The sequence below is a fragment of the Phoca vitulina genome, unplaced genomic scaffold (assembly GCF_004348235.1).
Source record: "Phoca vitulina isolate PV1807 unplaced genomic scaffold, GSC_HSeal_1.0 scaffold92, whole genome shotgun sequence".
Taxonomy (NCBI): Eukaryota; Metazoa; Chordata; class Mammalia; order Carnivora; family Phocidae; genus Phoca; species Phoca vitulina.
The window spans coordinates 266,419-282,982 of NW_022589795.1; the positions used below are offsets into that span (position 1 = coordinate 266,419).

Here is a 16,564-nt window from a genome sequence, read left to right on the forward strand (position 1 = left end):
TAGGCATGCCCCGTGCCTGCTCTGGGAAGCCCAGCCTCACCCGAGACTAGCCCAAATCCCTAATCCCTGGTCCCAAAGCTAGCCTGTCTCTAAAGGATAAGGGAGGCCTGCTGCCCGCCTCCCAGATTAGTTGGAAACCAACCCCAGCCTCAGCCCAGGGGCAGGCAGAAGGTGGGCCATCTCTGCCCAAAGACTATTTAAAGGGCTCAGCCGGGAACAAGTGATCCCTGGGTGTGAGCTTCTCACTCCAGGGTCAGGCAGGAAACAGGATTTGGCAAGCCAAGGACCTCTCTCGGACCCCAGAATCCCAGGAGAGCAGGAATGGGCTCGTTCGCTCTCCAGCCCAGGGTCTGGCCCTGAGAGAAGGCCCACTGGATGAGGAGGGGGCCCCACCTTACTTCTCTGCACCTTTGCAGACGTTATTGTGGCGAACTGTGGGCTGAGAAAACCCTTTGTGGGTTGCTCTGAAGACCTGAGACTCCTCGACAGAGACCCGGAGGCCAGTGAAGCAAGAGTGGCAGTCAGGCCGTTGGGCCGGGGAGACTCAGGAAGGGGCCTGGCTGTTCTCAGGATGTCCCTGTGCCCTGGGCTTCAGCATGAGCTCAAGCCCTGGTATGAGCGACTATGGTTAGACGTGAGAATACTCCTGCTGACAGTAATGGCTGGATGCCATTTGAACAGGTTTCCCACAGAGGTTAAGAAAGGGGTTTCAGATTAACACACCCTCTTCAGAAAGGTGTTGCCGGTTTCCATCACCCTCGAGACATCAAGGGAAAAGCAAGGGTCTGAAACCAGAGAGACCAGTCCCGGGCCCACCTCACTGCTTCCCGGCTGGCGACTCCATTCAAGTTACTGAACTTCCCTGAGCCTCAGTTTCCTCTCTGAAAACTGATGCTGTAGGCTGATCCCACCTTTACAAAGCCTCTGGGAGAATAAATGAGAGCCCATCCACTGAATGCCCTGCCCAGAGCCCTGCGAAGTATAGACGCTTAATAAATTCTGTTTCATTCCTCCAGCCCCAGAGAAGTCTGGCTTCAAAGTGTGTACTCAGGAGACACATTCTAGATTAAATCTCCCTCAGAAAAAACAGGTGCCACCCTCTGTCCAACCAGGATTGCTGGGCAAGGAGCGTCATCCAGCAAGACTCATGGAGGTGCCTCAAGGGGGCTTGATTCTCCCCCCGCAAATGATCTGATTCTCAGGAGAACAGAGGCACCTCCAACCTCCTCTTCCCAGCAGGACTAAGAAACCGGTTTTCCCTCTCCCCCAGTCCTCACCAGAGCCCAGCCCAGCCACAGCGCCCAGAGTTCTCTGCTTCCTCATTCCTTCCCTCTGTCTGGGGTTATGAATCCCAGAAGAACCAGCCTCAGAGCAGAGGCAACAAATTAAGTGTGTGTGGATATTGCTGCCCTAATGAGCCCAAGGGCAGAGATGCTGGGGACAGAGGAGCAGGAGCAGGGTTTGGAGTGAGGAGGGCAACAGGGGTTGATGTTTCTTTGGATTTAAGCTTACAGAAATCAGGGAGGGCTTCCTGGAATTGGTGTCTTTCCCTCTGAGCACTTTAATTGCCTTATGGAAAGGAGATGGTGGCTTCAGGGGGTAAGGGGGTGAATAAGGTCCCTCTTTGCAGGAGGCAGAGATGTTACCTGGCTCAGCCACTCTGGAGGTCAGGTGTGCCGGACTGGAAAAAAGGGGAAGTTCTAGGGACACATATGGGAGGACCAGAAATAAGGAGGAAGGTCCTGGCAATGAGCTGTGAAGGGCCAGGGCCTGGGCTCCCAGAACAAGCACTGGACTTTGAATCATGCAGATGTGGGGCCCAGTCCCAGCCCTGTTGTTCATTATCCATCCCTGGCAAGTCATTCACCTCCCTGACTTCATCTCTCAGATGGGAATCATAAATCCTGACCGCCCACTGTCACATTAAACAAGACCCATGGGTGGGATTGCCTAGCATAGTGCCAAGCCACACAAGGGTGAACCAATAATATCTATACAGTCAATTGTTGGGTAAATAACTGTTCAATGCGACAAGTACTGTGCTGGGTGCACCAAAATGCTCTGAGGAAGATCCCCATCTCCTGCTTCCATGATCACTGAATGGAATAAGCCAGAACAGCAAGTTACCTGAGCAGCTTGAGTTGGTCCTCAGTGCCCTGGGCACCCCAAAGAATGAATTATGACCATGCAGAGAAAAGGGCCAAAGTAAGAAGAGATGCCAACCTGTGGGTCCTAGGCCTACAGAGGCCCCCAACAAGAAAAACTGGACATACTACCAAGAGATATTTGCAAAAGGAAAAGCAATTCTTTATTGCACAGACAGACATGGTACAAACGAGCTTGTTACACGATCCAGCAGCTTCTTGCCCGTCCCTGCTCAAAAGCGGATGGGGAGAGCTGGAGGGGAGCACGAAGGGGAGCATGCCAAGCACCCAACAAGGAGATCTGGATCCTCTGAAAGCAGGGACTGGGGTTTGCTCTTCTGGCCCCTCTGGCCAGTCCTCCACCCAGCCTGGGGAGAGAGGAGGAGACGAGGGACGTCTCTCCTGCACCGGGCACTCAGACCTCCCTCTTGCGAGAAGAAACCACCTTCCCCTCCACTGTCTCCCCGACGTTGATTCGAACTTTGCCACCACTGCCTCCCAGGGAAGCTGTAGAAAGAAGGAGCAGACTTTAGAGTGGGGGGCCCTCGCTGTTCTCCCTCCCAAGGCAGCCAGGACCTTGGCTGAGCTCGGGGAGAACTGGACAGCACCCCTGAGAATGGCCACTGGCCAGGAGGTCTGGTGCTGTATCACTCATCATAGAGCTGGGCGGTGGTAGCAACAGTTACGCCCCGCAGTGAGCAAGAAAGTCAGGGATTTAACGGCAGGTGAACGGGAAGTGATCAGGGGCTTCTTACCATTAAGTGCAGGAAGGTGGGGCCTGGGGTAAGCTATTCCCCGGACAAAGCCTGCTCAACCTGGAAGGTTCTCAATAAATCTTCAGCCCCCACTCTACTGGGGCTGATAGAGGGTCCCTGGGAAAGAGGTATTGCCTAGAATGGGTGTGTCCCCTCCCTACTGGCTTGTTTGGCATCTTTCTCCTTCCAGCCCATTCCGGGGGAATGGTGGCTTCAACAGCTCCCCTTGCCACCCCACGAAGGAAGAGTGAAGCCTTCTTACCTTCTCTGGTGCCAATGCCAGTCATCCTAAAAGAGAGGGGAAGCAGATATAAGAGAAGGGCGTGAGCCCAGATCTCCTTAAGGGAGGCCCTGGTGGCTGGCTAAGCAATCCTCTCCAGAGCCCACCACCACCAGCCGCACAACTGATTTCTCTAGAGGCTGGGACATCCTGAGAGCCTGTCCAGACCTGCCACCCCTAAGCAGATAGATTCTGATACACAGTAACACCCCATCTGCTTCCTTTATGCTGTCCCACTGCTGTCCGGGTAAGATGACTCTCCACCCCAACCCCAACCGGCCCCTCCCTCATTCCTCCCCCTGCACCCTCGCCCCTGCCTGGCGTCCTGGCCCTCCAGCAGGCTGCGGTAGGTGGCGATCTCCTGCTCCAGCCGCGTCTTGATGTCCAGCAGAGTCTTGTACTCCTGGTTCTGACACTCCATCTCACTACGGAGCTCGCTCAGCTGAGCCTCCAGGCCGCTGATGAGCCCCTGGATCTCCTGCAGCTGCATGGCGTAGCGGCACTCAGTCTCCGCCAGTGAACCCTCCAGCCCTGCTTTCTGGAAGGGCAACAGATCAAGAGATACCCTGTCAGGCCAGGAAGGAAGCTGTCGCGGGCATGCGGACCGACGTTGAATGGAGGGCAGAGAACCCTTCGGACGGGGCTTGGGAACCCAAGACTTAACCAGCCCTGGTTGGTGGGAAAGGCCGGGCCACGCTGGGGTGGGCTGGGGTGGGCTGGGGGGCAGGTGGCCCTACCATGCTGAGCTGGGACTGCAGCTCGATCTCCAGCCCCTGCATCGTGCGCCTCAGGTCTGTGATCTCCGTCTTGCTGGTCTGGATCATCTCTGTGTTGGAGGCCACCTCCTTGTTCAACTCCTCTGTCTGTAGGTCACACACAAGGCAAGTGAGGCCCACAGGCGTCCTGGGAGACCTGGGGAGCTGGGGCGGGGCTGCGAGGTCAGGCCCACCTTGCTGAAGAACCAGGCCTCGGCGTCCCGCCGGTTCTTCTCCGCCATGACCTCGTACTGCTCCCTCATCTCGGCCAGCACGCGGGTCAGGTCCACGCCGGGTGCCGCGTCCATCTCCACGTTGACCTGGCCTGCCAGCTGGCTGCCATACTCCTTCATCTCCTGCCGGGTGGGCAGGCCCATTTAGGGACAGAGGGCAGAAGAGAGAGCTGAGAGCCTGGGCTCCCACAGGCCCATCCTGGCTTCACGTTCCTGCGCACCCACCCCAGCCTCTGTTCCCCACTGAACGTGAAGAGGTTCGATCACATGGCCCCTTGGCTCTGAGGGCCTCTCTTCCTTGCCAGGTGCTAAGGAGGACCTCAAGACAGCAGGGCCTTGTCTGAGCTCGTGCAACAAATCAGGACGGCAGGTCACACTGACCACCTGGCCTGGCTATGGATCTGAGAAGGAAAGGAGTCTGGGTCCCCAAAGGATAGTACCCCTTGCTCTCCATGGGGACCCCTGTTTTGGTGGAGGGGAGCATATCTGAACCACTAAGCCCTTCAGCCAACTAGGAGGAGGTGCCAGTAGCCCTATTCTGCCTCCCGCCACCAGCAGCCCCTGCCGGCCCTCACCTCCTCGTGGTTCTTCTTCAGGTAGGCCAGCTCCTCCTTCAGGCTCTCGATCTGCATCTCCAGGTCGGTCTTGGCCAGGGTCAGCTCGTCCAGCACCCTGCGCAGGCCGTTGATGTCGGCCACCACGCTCTGGCGCAGGGCCAGCTCGTTCTCATACCTGGGAAGAGAGAGGGAGCCCAGAGTAAGGACGGGCAAGAGGTCTGGGCTGTTGGAGCTGGAGGAGGGAGAGAAGGCCGAGAAAAGGTGGGGAATCCAGAAGGGGAGAGGGAGGCAGGAGCGCACTTGAGTCTGAAGTCGTCCGCCGCCAGCTGGGCGTTGTCAATCTCCAGGATGATACGGGAGTTGTCGATGGTGGCCGCCAGGATCTGCAGGAGTCAGGGAGTCAGCACCCAGAGCAGTGTTCCGTCCTCCCTGCTGCTCTCCCCACCCTGTGCCCCAGGTCAGACCCCTGGCTGACACCAACAACAGAAGCCTGTAGGCTCCCCAGGGCAGAGTTCAGCCCCCCCTCAAGTGCCCCCACGCCACCCTTCCTGGCTCCAGGGCGTGAAAGACCAAGGCGCCCGGAGTGCCTGGACTCCCCTGTGGGAATTGCCAGGAGGGGTTGGGGTGGGGTTCGGTGAACTCTGACAACAGCCCTCCCGGGGATAGTCCACCAGCCTGCCCTGGTCACTGGCCTCCAGCACACCTGGACACAGCCATGGACCCACAGAACATCCCACAGCCAGGGGAACCTGGAGGGCAGGTCAGGAAGGCACGCTACGGCTGAGGAAACCGGTCCAGGTAAGTTGAGAGGGTAAGTGGCTGGCAGAGCACATCATGAGTTCGAGGTGTCCTGAGTCCCAATACTGCTTTTGGCACCAAAGATACCCTCAAAGGGTGAGGCAGGTGGTCCTGGCACTCAGGGCTCCTGAGGTGACACTTACCGTTCTTGCAAAAGAAGCAAAGGGGCACCTGATGCAGAGCCCTGCAGGGCGTGTGTCGCTGCCCCCGCCTCGGAACCCCCGCCCCCCCCCCCCCCCCCCCCCCCCCCCCCCCCCCCCCCCCCCCCGCCCCCCCCCCCCCCCCCGGCCCCGTCCTGACCAGAATCTCAGGATCCTCCCACACTGCCAGGTTGAGCGGATGTGTGCTGGCACCACACCTGGAAAGCATTCCCTGCTCTCCGAGCCATACACCGGCAGTCGCGGCCCGGGCAGGAGAGGGTCTCCTCGCGGCAGCTAGAGCACTGATGTTACAGACGTGTGCGGGACCAGCCGCCGGCTCCGTCTCTCTGACACCCGAGGACTCACCTTGTCCCGCAGCTCCTCGATGGTCTTGAAGTAGGGGCTGTAGTCCCGCTCGGGGCTGCTGGGGCTCTGCCTCTGGTACCAGTCGCGGATCTTCACCTCCAGGTCGCCGTTGGCCTCCTCCAGGGCGCGCACCTTGTCCAGGTAGGAGGCCAGGCGGTCGTTGAGGTTCTGCATGGTCACCTTCTCGCTGCCGGAGAGGAGGCTGCCATCGCCACCGCCGTAGTCACCAAAGCCACCGCCGAAACCCCCACCAAAGCCACCTCCAAGGCCACCTCCAAAGCCACCTCCAAAGCCCCCGCCGCCGAAACCACTACCAGCCCCTCCACCGAAGCCGCAGCTCATGCCGCCCCCATAGCCCCCTCCTGACCCGGAGGATGCGAACCTAGCAGAAGAAGCCAAACTACTGCGGCTTCCACCGCCCCCATAGAGACTCCCCCCACCAAAGCCGCCTCCCCCAACCCGGAGGGAACCCCCCCGGGTAGAGCCACCCCCAAAGGCGGAGGAAGAGGTCTGCAGAAACGTGGTGCTCATGGCCGGGCAGCGGGTGAGTCCTCCGCAAGCACAGAGGCTGGTGGCAGCGCAGGCTGGGCTGAGCGCAGAGCACGGCCTGTCGTCCCCCAGCCTGGGGCTCCTTATATAGCCCTCCGAGGGTGTTGTGGGACCGCGTCTCCTCCCCCAACGGGAAGCCAGCTCTGGTGTTCAAACGCAGCTGCCTGCACACCTCTGCTCAGCTGGTGGGGAGTTTCTCTTTTCTTTCTTTTTTTTTTTCAATGCAACAAAACAGATGATTCAGAATGAATGGTGTTTTGCCCCAGGGCCATGGTTTTAACACTTCCAATGCAGGCTCATCTCTGGCTCTGGGAGAACACCAAGAGTAGCAGGGAGCAAACCCCAATCACTCCGCAGCTCCCAGGCCTCCGCCCGCAGGGTGGGAGCAGCTCGAGACAGAGCTGCCCTCGCTGGACTTCTCTGCGGCCACCGGCCCAGGGCCCTCACCCCAAGGCAGCCTGCTCCCCACTCTCAGTTTGAGAGTCCACTCCCCATCACTGCTCTGTGTTGTCCCACTCACAGAGCCCACGTGCGAGCCTGCAGGACCCGGGGAGAGCCATGGCTCGGCAGGGGGGAGGGGAGGGGGCGGAGGCACAGGGAGGCATGCATGGCCCATGGGGGACAGGCTGAAGACAGGAGAGGGGGGTCACGAGTCAAGTTCCAGCTAAGGTGATCAGAGAAGCCAGCTAAGGTGATCAGAGAAGCCTACGTCTGTCTCTTCCCTGACGCGGCAGAACCTTCCTCCTCCTCCATGCCTCCCCCTCCCCCCCAGCTGTCCCCTCCCCCCAGCTCCCTCCCAGCCCCCAGCCCCATTGCACTGGCACTCTCACAAAGGCCAGGAGGCTCTGGGCTGACAAGGGGCTGATTGATAATCCCGCCACCTGCCAACTGCACATGTCACTGGACCTTTGCTTGCTCCTGGGACACGTCGGGGCAAACCTCTGCAGATAAGAACGGAGCACAGTCCAGAAAGCCCCTGCCTTCTCCAGAGAGAGGGCATGTCCCTGCAGAGCAGAGCCAGAGTAACTCGATTTGTCCTGTCAAGCGCTTTGGGGCCGGGGAGGGACCCAACCCAGAGGGCTCTACGTGCCTGAGTGTCGGGAAGGAGGATTCAGGGAGGCCTGGCCGGCAGACGGGAAGACACCTCTTCTCGAGCAGGATGCTGAGGCCAGAGAGGGGAGCTGAACACTCAGGAGAGCCCTTCTCTCGGCCGCCAACCCAGGGGCCGGCTTCTGGGGATACGTAATACATGCAAGGCAGTGCCACTTGGAGACACAGACTGGCCCTCCGGCCCCGGCTCCAGGGTTTCGGGAGAGCTGGGGTTTGGGAAGGGAAGCAAGGCCAATCTGGAGAGTCAGAAGGATATCTAGTCCAGGGCTGAAGCACAGTGAGGTGGATGGAGCTCCGAGTCCCTCGGGCTCGGGTTCAAATCCTGGCTCCATCAATTACTACCTATGAAACCCTGGACGTGTGCCCGTGGCGAGGGGCACTTTCAGCTTCCACCTGAGGCCCGAGAGCCCCCAGCCTGCTTCCTCCTGCCTCCCCATCTTCTAAGGAAGCAGACAGTGGGGCTCAGTACCTGAGCCAGGTTGGTGCGAGAAGGACCAAAGGCCTAGGTGGATGGGGGTGGATGAGCCGGGCCTCTGAGTGCTGGGCGCAGACAGTGCGGGATCGTCTCGTGGGTAGGAGGGTATTGTCTTTTCTTCCGAAAGAAAAATAATCAAACTCAGATCAGCCACAGCTCATTAAAGCCTCTGCAGACATCACGGCCCCAGCAATTAACAGGGAAACAATCGCACGCCATCACCCCAGGCTGAGGGAGGCCTGGGCCCCAGCCAGCCCCTCTTCTGCACCCTGACTCCCCTCCAGCGCCCCTCGAGAGGTGGCTTTCATACGCTATCAGGCTCATGCAGGCGCAGCAGCTGCCCCAGTCACAAATCCCTGCTTTCAGTGCAAACAGCTCCTGTGAGCTCAAGGTCTGGGCCACTTGGTGCCTGCTCATTAGCACCAGGTGGGGAGGCAGGGCAAGGGTGGGGACCCAGCTCTGTTTGGCTCCAGCCCAGGCTGCAGCCCAGGGCCCTGCCCCAGGCAGCACACCCATGACGCTGTGCCAGTTTCTGTCATTTGCCTACTGCAGACAGGCTGTCCCCGGGGCCTTCTCTCCTTGGGATGGGATGGGATATGCGGCCCAGTGGAAAAGCCTGGGCTGGACTCCACCTCTGGGTGTGACTCTACCTCTCTGAGCCAGGTTCCCAACTTAACATTGGGCCATTTTTCCACTCACATGAGGTACTTAGAGTAGTCAGAATCACAGAAGGAGTTACCGTTTAACAGATTTAGAGTCTCGGTTTTACAAGATGGAAACAGTCCTGAGCACGCATGGTGAGGCTGGTGGCACCATAATGTGACCGGAATTAATGCCACAGAACGGTCCACTTAAACACGGCTAAGATGGTAAATTATGTGTGTATTTTACCAGAAGACACAGAAAGAAAAAAAATGGAGCCATTAACACTGAGTCCTGTTACAGGGTCCCGGACAGCATCCGATGACACATGGGGGTGTGGCCTCCCTACATCCACCCCTCACCTCCCCGCTCCCCAGGGAGATGCTAGGGACGGAGAGAGCACAAGTCCTGGGGCCTGGATAATTCCTCCTCTATTAGGTATGTGGCTCTCTTAATAATCCAGCCGCCTCTCTCAGCCTCAGTCTACCAATCCGGAAAATGGAAATAACCCCTGCCCAGCCTGCCGCCCAGGGATGGAGCTGTGCCTAGGACTGACAGGAAATGCTCTGCGAACTGAAGTGGTCACAAGGACCAGCAGGGAGGGTAAGACACCCCGTGAATCCTCTCCCCTTCTCTCTCCTTCCCTCCCTCTCCTCCATCCCAGCCTCTCTGTTAACACAGTACCCCTGGTTTCAGCTCCCTGACTGAGACAGAAAATTGTCCCTGCCCTTGCCTCCCCATGCCACACACACACACACACACACACATACACACACACACACACACACACACAAAGGAAGCCTTCCTTCCTGACACCCAGACCTGCGACCCAGTCACCTGCCCCACCTGTTTGGGCCCAGACCCCACCCCACGGCCACATTTCCAGAGGCCTCTGGGGCATAGGGGAGGGTTTCAGCTGTGACAACAGAGGCTTTCATGAACAGGGGACAAAAATCCCTGGGCAGTCTCAGCCTGAGGGTGAGCCAGGCCTCTAAATTTAAGGGGGAGAGGGGGGCTGTGGGTGCTGGAGGCCACAGCAGAATAGCTCGGGAGGTGGCAGAAGGGGCTCCCGGCCCAGGGAGAGGAGGAAGCGCTGTGCTCTGGGCTCCCCAGTTCTGTGACCTGAAGCAAGTTAAGGAAGGTCTCTAAGACCCACAGGAAACTGGCAGAAAGAGCACCTCCTTCAGGATTCTTAGCACAGGGTATGACTGGGTCACAGCCTCCTTCACACAGCACTGGGCACTCATGGCGGCCACGTGTTCCCCTCCAGACCTTCTGGGGGCACAGGGTAGAGTGCTCCTCACTGGCCCCCCTCCAGCACAGGATCAGGCAGATCCGTGGGACCTAACAGACCCACTCAGCCCGCACCTCTCAGCCAAGGGGAGGTGGGACTACTTATTTATTTTTAATTGGCCTCAGTTCTTGGCAGCTGAACTGTAAACCACAGGGGCAAGACCATACCCACACAAGGGCAGAGTTAGACCAGGAAGCTGGGACTTACGTTCCTTTGCTGGCCTAGGACCAGCCTCTGGTAAGCCAGGTTGGGGGTCCGTACGGGAGGTCCAGGTCACCGCTGGGTCCCATTCCAGGCTCTGGGCCCAGGTATGAGCTGGTGGGCGTAAGGGGCTTATGTGGGGCTGCCCAGGGATGGATGAATGTGTTAGTGCATGCACACACACTGACACCGACCGGTATACCCTCTTCAGCCTTCTGAGTGGGATGCCTGCCCCCATTACTCAGGCTCTGACCCCCAAAGCCCCAGGCTCTCCTTCAGTTAGGTGGAGAAATGTATCGAAAGGAACTGCCGCAGGGGATCCTAGTCCTAGGCCCTCACATGGAGCAAGACTGGCAGGTACTGAGGACCTGGCATAGAAGCATCAATCCCGGGGCGCCTGGGTGGCTCGGTCATTAAGCATCTGCCTTCAGCTCGGATCATGATCCCAGGGTCCTGGGATCGAGCCCCGCATCGGGCTCCCTGCTCAGCGGGAAGCCTGCTTCTCCCTCTCTCACTCCCCCTGCTTGTGTTCCCTCTATCGCTGTGGCTCTCTCTGTCAAATAAATAAAAAACTTTAAAAAAAAAAAAGAAGCATCAATCCCAGGAGACTGGGGTACATACAGGGTGGCACCTTCAGGAAACCTAGTTTCTGGTCCTGGCTCTGCCATGAAGTCACTGTGTGACCTCGGACAAGTTACTCAACCTCTCTGAACCTGTTTCTTGCTCTATAAGATGTTACTCACACTAACTAGCTTTTAAGGTTGTTTGATCAAATGATGCATACTAGGTGCTCAAGTAAACATTAATTTCAGACACACAAATACACACCAACCCTTGAGGGAGTAAAGTGGAGAGAAAACTAAATCTGGAAAAAAAAAAAAAAAAAAAACCCACAGCTTCAAATCCCACCTTTGCCATGTTAGAAGAGTTAAATCTACAACAAACCACCTCACCTGTCTGACCCTTAGTTTACCCCTCGGTAAAAAGGGAGCAATGCGGGGCGCCTGGGTGGCTCAACAGCTTCCGATTCTTGGTTTCAGCTCAGGTCATGATCTCATGGGTCCTGGGATCTGGCCCTGCGTTGGGCTCCACGCTCAGCGGGGCGTCTGCTTGGGGATTCTCACCCTCTGCCCCTCCCCCCACTTGTGCACACTTGTTCTCAAGCTCTCCCTCTCTCTCATTCAAATAAATAAATAAATCTTTAAAAGAAAGGAGGGGGGAGCAATGCTTGTTTCACAAGCTTATTTTAAGGCAGAGATTAGATAAACGAAGAGTTCTGCAAACAGGAATTAGCCTACCAGTAGGAGTTGGTGAGCACCCTCTCTTCCCTCTCCTGGGACAGGGCGCACTCTGATCCAAATAAAACCCAAACAGAACCATCTCTATGGGCCGAAAAAACAAACCCAACATCCTTCCTCGAGCCATAAAACTTTATTGGCAGGTCAGGGGGAAGAGACAGGGGTAGGGTCCCTCCCCTCCCATGGCCCTACCCAGGGGATCCCCTCTGCAGGAGAGCAGGAGCTGCTGGACTCAGAGAGCCTTGGCGGTGGGCAGGTTGTTGTAGTGGGCGTCCTGGCCCTCCAGCAGGCTGCGGTACGTGGCAATCTCCTGCTCCAGCCGCGACTTGATGTCCATGAGCTGCTGGTACTCCTGGTTCTGCCGCTCAGTGTCGGCACGCACCTCGCTCAGCTGGGCTTCCATGCTGCTGATCAGAGCCTGGATCTGGGCCAGCTGGGCTACAAAGCGGGCCTCTGTTTCTGCCAGTGTGCCTTCCAGGGCGGCTTTCTGAGGGCAGGGAGAGGGACAGAGACTCAGTGGAGACTGGTTCCTGAGAGGGCAAGGGCACAGCCACGGCCCAGGCTGCGCGAGGCTGCGAGGGCACCAGGGTGCGCCCCACAGGGCGGGGGGTACAGACCATGCTTAACTGAGACTGCAGCTCGATCTCCAGACCCTGGAGGGTGCGCCGCAGGTCAGTGACTTCCGACTTGCTCATCTGCAGCTGTTCTGTGTGGCCAGCCACCTCCCGATTCAGCTCCTCGGTCTGCAAGAAGAGAGCAGGCAGAAGGAATAAGCAGTGAGGCAGACCTCTGCCTGAGGGCATGAAGCTCTCTCTCCCTGCCACCTCTCAAAGGACACCTGCTTCCCCCTACGTACCCGGCTGGTGAACCAGGCTTCAGCATCCTTTCGGTTCTTCTCAGCCATGACCTCATATTGGCTTCTCATGTCACCCAGGATCTTGGCAAGGTCGACGCCCGGAGCGGAATCCACCTCCACACTGACCTGGCCACCCACCTGGCCCCTCAGGGCACTGATTTCCTGGAAAGACACAGCAGAGATGGGCATGTCAGAGCCCAGAGCCTGCTGGGCCTGGGCCAGGTCACTCCCCCACCCCCCAGACGGGAAAGGGGCTGGTTCGGGTGCAGATAGACCAGGTGGCCACCATCCCCTGCTGGAGCCCTGGGAGCCCTGCTCCACACCCAGGGCCATATCGAGGGTACAGCAAGTGTGGTCACAGTCAAGAGGATACAGGATATAAAAGTGTCCTTAGCCCTGGGAAGTTGGGGTGGGATGAACAGAAGGCCCAGCCTGAAACCCACCTCTTCATGGTTCTTCTTCAGGTAGGCCAGTTCCTCCTTCAGGCCCTCGATCTGCATCTCCAGGTCGGTCCTGGCCAGGGTCAGCTCGTCCAGCACCCGGCGCAGGCCGTTGATGTCGGCCTCCACGCTCATGCGCAGGGCCTGCTCCGTCTCAAACCTTTCAGAGGAAATAGGTGTAGTCAGACCAGAATTTCCTCTGAACCCCTGAAGACTTCCCCCATCTCCCCCAGGGTTCAGGAGTCCATGAGGGGGTTGCTTCAGGCCAGCTGGGGTAAGTGAGGACAGAGTCTAGTCCCCCCACTGCACTGAGCCCCCAAAGGGTCTGGGATTGCCCCTCCTTCCCTGTCCTGGCTTCTGCAGCCCTCTGAGGCAAACACATACTCACTTGGTTCGGAAGTCATCTGCAGCCAGACGGGCATTGTCGATCTGCAGGACAATCTTGGAGTTCTCGATGGTGGCACCAAGAATCTGGAAGATAAGAGGCAGGAAGTTGGCACCAGTTTAGTATACTGGCACTGCCCACCCCCGTTCTTCCTAGAAGAGAGAGGAGAGCAAATGAGTATGCCTCTACCCCCTAGAGACCAAAGCCCCAGCCATGTCTCAGCTGTCCACTGGCCTGCTCTCTGGGAGGTCTTGGAATCAGTCCATGCCCAGGAGCTGGAGCAGGAGAAACCATCGTCAGGGACGCTGAGACAGGGGGTAGGGCATGAGTGTGGGAGGGCATGGAGGTAAGTCTGGGAGGAAAGTGTCTGAGACCTGTACCCAGGGAAACTCTAAATGGTCTTAGGGGAGGCAGACTCTAGTGATCTGCAAACCAGATGACGTGTTGGGGTACTTTTGTCCGTAGCCCCATTCAAAGCACATTCTGCCTCAGGAAAGGGAATTCCCATTTGTTGAGCATCAATTATGTGACAAGCACTTTGCACCTCATCTTTCATGCCAGGTCAGTGGGTATGCCTATTTTATAGAGGCGGGAAATGAAGCTCAGGATTTCTTGTCCAAGTTCACCCCCATCTGAGGTCCCTCTGCTGTGACGGGCATATTCACACCATTGATTAAGGTACTCGGGTTTATGTTTTTCAAAGAGCAAGTCATGACTCATTAGTCATTGTACTGGGAGATAATTTGCATTGTTTTTTAATGAACATGAACAGAATATAAAATATGAGAAGAGATCACCCACAGTACGGTAAGAATTATTTCAAGAAAGTTTTGGTGGGGCGCCTGGACGGCTCAGTTGGTTAAACAGCTGACTCTTGATTTTTTGCTCAGGTCACAATCTCAGGGTCCTGGGATGGAGCCCTGCATAGGGCTTCACACTCAGCGGGAATCTGCTTAAGGATTGATTCTCTCTCTCCCTCTCCCTCTCTCCCTCCCCCCCCCCTGCTCTCTCTCTCTCTCTCTCAAATAAATAAATAAATCTTTAAATAAATAAAGTTTTGCTTCCGTTTTGGGTGTGTATATAACAGAAAGAGAATGGGTGAAGGTACATGGTAAAATGTATTTCTTGTTAGGTTACAATTTTTTTAAAAGTGTGTAAGCAGTATTCTGCTTTGTTGTTTACAACTCTAGCTGTCCCTCCTTGTCCACGGTCTGGTCTTTCTGCTCTATGCCCCTGGCACCCAGCACCATGCAGGCCACAAGGCAGGCACTGGGCAACGTTGTGGGGAGCTGCGTGTTTGGAGCCCCAGCAGGTGGGATCATTAAATGTCCCACTGGCTTCTGATAACATTTCTTCCCAGCAGAGCTCCCAGCTTTTCCCTGAGGGTGGAGACCAAGACCCACCCTGCATGCCCTTAGGGGCTCCCTGTTAGACCTATGGCTCCAGCACTCCCAACCCCAGGACTCTCCACCCACAGAGAACTATTGCCGAAAAGGACGGGGGGGGGGGGGGGGGGGGGGGGGGGGGGGGCGGGGGGGGGCGGTCCTCTGCTTATATGTCCCGCCTTTACCAGGTCCTTAGGCCATTAGCATATGTCCCTTCTCATTCTTCCTAGAAGTTCCTAAGTATGGTGTGGCAGGCAGGAGGGGTTTCAGCCTGAGCGTGATGGAAACCAGACCTGCCCCACCAGAGAAAAGGAATGCGAAGGGGCCCATGCCGGGGGGCAGCGGAGGGTAGGTTTGGCCCGGGGTGGACTGCATTCCTCTCAGGCCAAATTCTTGCTTGTCTCCCTGCTGCCACCGCGGCCCCGGGCCAAGGCCTCTGGGCAGCCCACAGCCTTGTCCCATCTCCTCCCACTCCTTCGGACCCCCTCTCCCAGGCCTCCCCGCCCACCAACCCCGCCCCGGCCGCCTCTGCACACCCCACCCACTAGCCTGCCCCCTTCCCGATACCCGGGCATCTACTTCCTGCCCCACCGCCCTGCCCCTCCTCACCTGCCCACAGCTCTCTGCCCCACCCTGCGGGCCTCCCACGTCCTAACGGGCTAGCTCCCGCCCCGCCAAGTGGTGGCTCGGGTGGCTGCCGTCCCTTCCCCGGCCTCGCCCGGCCCGCGGGGCTGGGTTTGCTCTGGGTTTGCGCGGCAGGTGCACCTCCCGCAGCTGGGCCGCCGCCCACCTTGTCCCGCAGCTCCTCGATGGTCTTGAAGTAGTGGCTGTAGTCGCGGGCGGGCCCGGGCCCCTGCTTCTGGTACCAGTCGCGGATCTTCACCTCCAGGTCGCCGTTGGCCTCCTCCAGGGCGCGCACCTTGTCCAGGTAGGAGGCCAGGCGGTCGTTGAGGTTCTGCATGGTGAGCTTCTCATTGCCCGCCAGCAGCCCGTCGGACCCGGCCAGGCCGCCGGCAACGCTGCCGCCGTAGCCCCCGCCGTAGCCCCCGCCGTAGCCCCCGGAGGACGAGGACACGAAGCGGGCGGAGGACACAGACACGCCGCGGCCGCCCGAGCCCCCATGGATGCTGGGCGCGCGGAAGGCACCTCCCGCCCCGAGGAGCAGGGAGCCGCCACCCAGGCCCCCGAAGGACGAGGTGGCAGACGAATGACGATAGCTGTAGGAAGTCATGGCGAAGGAGGACTCGGACGACACTGGTCAGAGGAGCAGCGGTGGCGACAGGAGTGGCGAGAGCCTCACCTGGCGCCTTTTATGCCCGGGGCGGGCGGGGGAGGGGGAGGGAGAAGGGGAGAGGTGGGAGGAGATCGGGGCGGATATCTGAGCCCCGAGGAATTTGCAGGCTCCTGGGTGCAAATACGGGCACTGTCCCCATTGGTCAGTTCCTGGTGGCTCTACCTCCAGCTCTTCCTTGCTGTGGCCCTGCGGGGAACTGCCCCACCCCAGCCCAGTCCGGAGTCCCGGAGCCCCGACTGCACACCTCCTCACCTCCTAGCACACTCCTTCCTTTCTTCACCCCATCACACACACAGACACCCTCATTCACATTCTGACCCTCCCCCGTGAAGCTGTTAAGATTAACCCAGGCTTGAAACCCCCCAGGAATTAAGTCCTCCTGGGACTAGACTCCTACACCCTGTCCTCCCTTCAACCCCCCATCCCCTCTGGAATTATGTTCTGAAGCCCCTTCCTGGGAGTCAGAGTTAAACACTTCCCTCCAATACCTTCAGGAGATTCCTACACCCCACTTGGAATTACAACCTCTCAGAGCCTGCCCCTTGGGGATCACCCACACCCTGACTTCCTCTCAGTCCCCCAGAGGAGGGTGATCTGGCCACTGGCC

The 16,564-nt window shown here is 58.2% G+C and overlaps 2 protein-coding genes across 2 annotated transcripts; both read right to left on the reverse strand.

Annotated features, from left to right (window-relative positions):
* Positions 1-2,283: 2,283 nt before the first annotated feature.
* On the reverse strand, positions 2,284-6,559 carry KRT15 (keratin 15). Its single transcript, XM_032396456.1, has 8 exons — positions 6,029-6,559; positions 5,025-5,107; positions 4,743-4,899; positions 4,129-4,290; positions 3,917-4,042; positions 3,497-3,717; positions 3,162-3,187; positions 2,284-2,651 (listed from the first exon to the last, which is right to left on the reverse strand). The coding sequence occupies exons 1-8, from the start codon at positions 6,557-6,559 to the stop codon at positions 2,560-2,562; spliced, it is 1,398 nt and encodes a 465-aa protein (XP_032252347.1). The 3' UTR covers positions 2,284-2,559.
* Positions 6,560-11,716: 5,157 nt separating this feature from the next.
* On the reverse strand, positions 11,717-15,894 carry KRT19 (keratin 19). Its single transcript, XM_032396457.1, has 6 exons — positions 15,454-15,894; positions 13,282-13,364; positions 12,897-13,053; positions 12,454-12,615; positions 12,215-12,340; positions 11,717-12,084 (listed from the first exon to the last, which is right to left on the reverse strand). The coding sequence occupies exons 1-6, from the start codon at positions 15,892-15,894 to the stop codon at positions 11,830-11,832; spliced, it is 1,224 nt and encodes a 407-aa protein (XP_032252348.1). The 3' UTR covers positions 11,717-11,829.
* Positions 15,895-16,564: the final 670 nt, after the last annotated feature.

What these genes read in the sequence shown, in the direction of transcription:
- KRT19 (XM_032396457.1), bottom strand. Translation starts at nt 15,894, where the DNA reads ATGACTTCCTACAGCTATCGTCATTCGTCTGCCACCTCGTCCTTCGGG. An exon ending in TGAAGAAGAACCATGAAGAG is followed by an intron (nt 12,616 to 12,896) that starts GTGGGTTTCAGG and finishes GTGTCTTTCCAG; the next exon opens with GAAATCAGTGCCCTGAGGGG. An exon ending in AAGCCTGGTTCACCAGCCGG is followed by an intron (nt 12,341 to 12,453) that starts GTACGTAGGGGG and finishes CTCTTCTTGCAG; the next exon opens with ACCGAGGAGCTGAATCGGGA.
- KRT15 (XM_032396456.1), bottom strand. Translation starts at nt 6,559, where the DNA reads ATGAGCACCACGTTTCTGCAGACCTCTTCCTCCGCCTTTGGGGGTGGC. An exon ending in TCGAGGAGCTGCGGGACAAG is followed by an intron (nt 5,108 to 6,028) that starts GTGAGTCCTCGG and finishes TGACTCCTGCAG; the next exon opens with ATCCTGGCGGCCACCATCGA. An exon ending in TGAAGAAGAACCACGAGGAG is followed by an intron (nt 4,291 to 4,742) that starts GTGAGGGCCGGC and finishes CCCACCCGGCAG; the next exon opens with GAGATGAAGGAGTATGGCAG.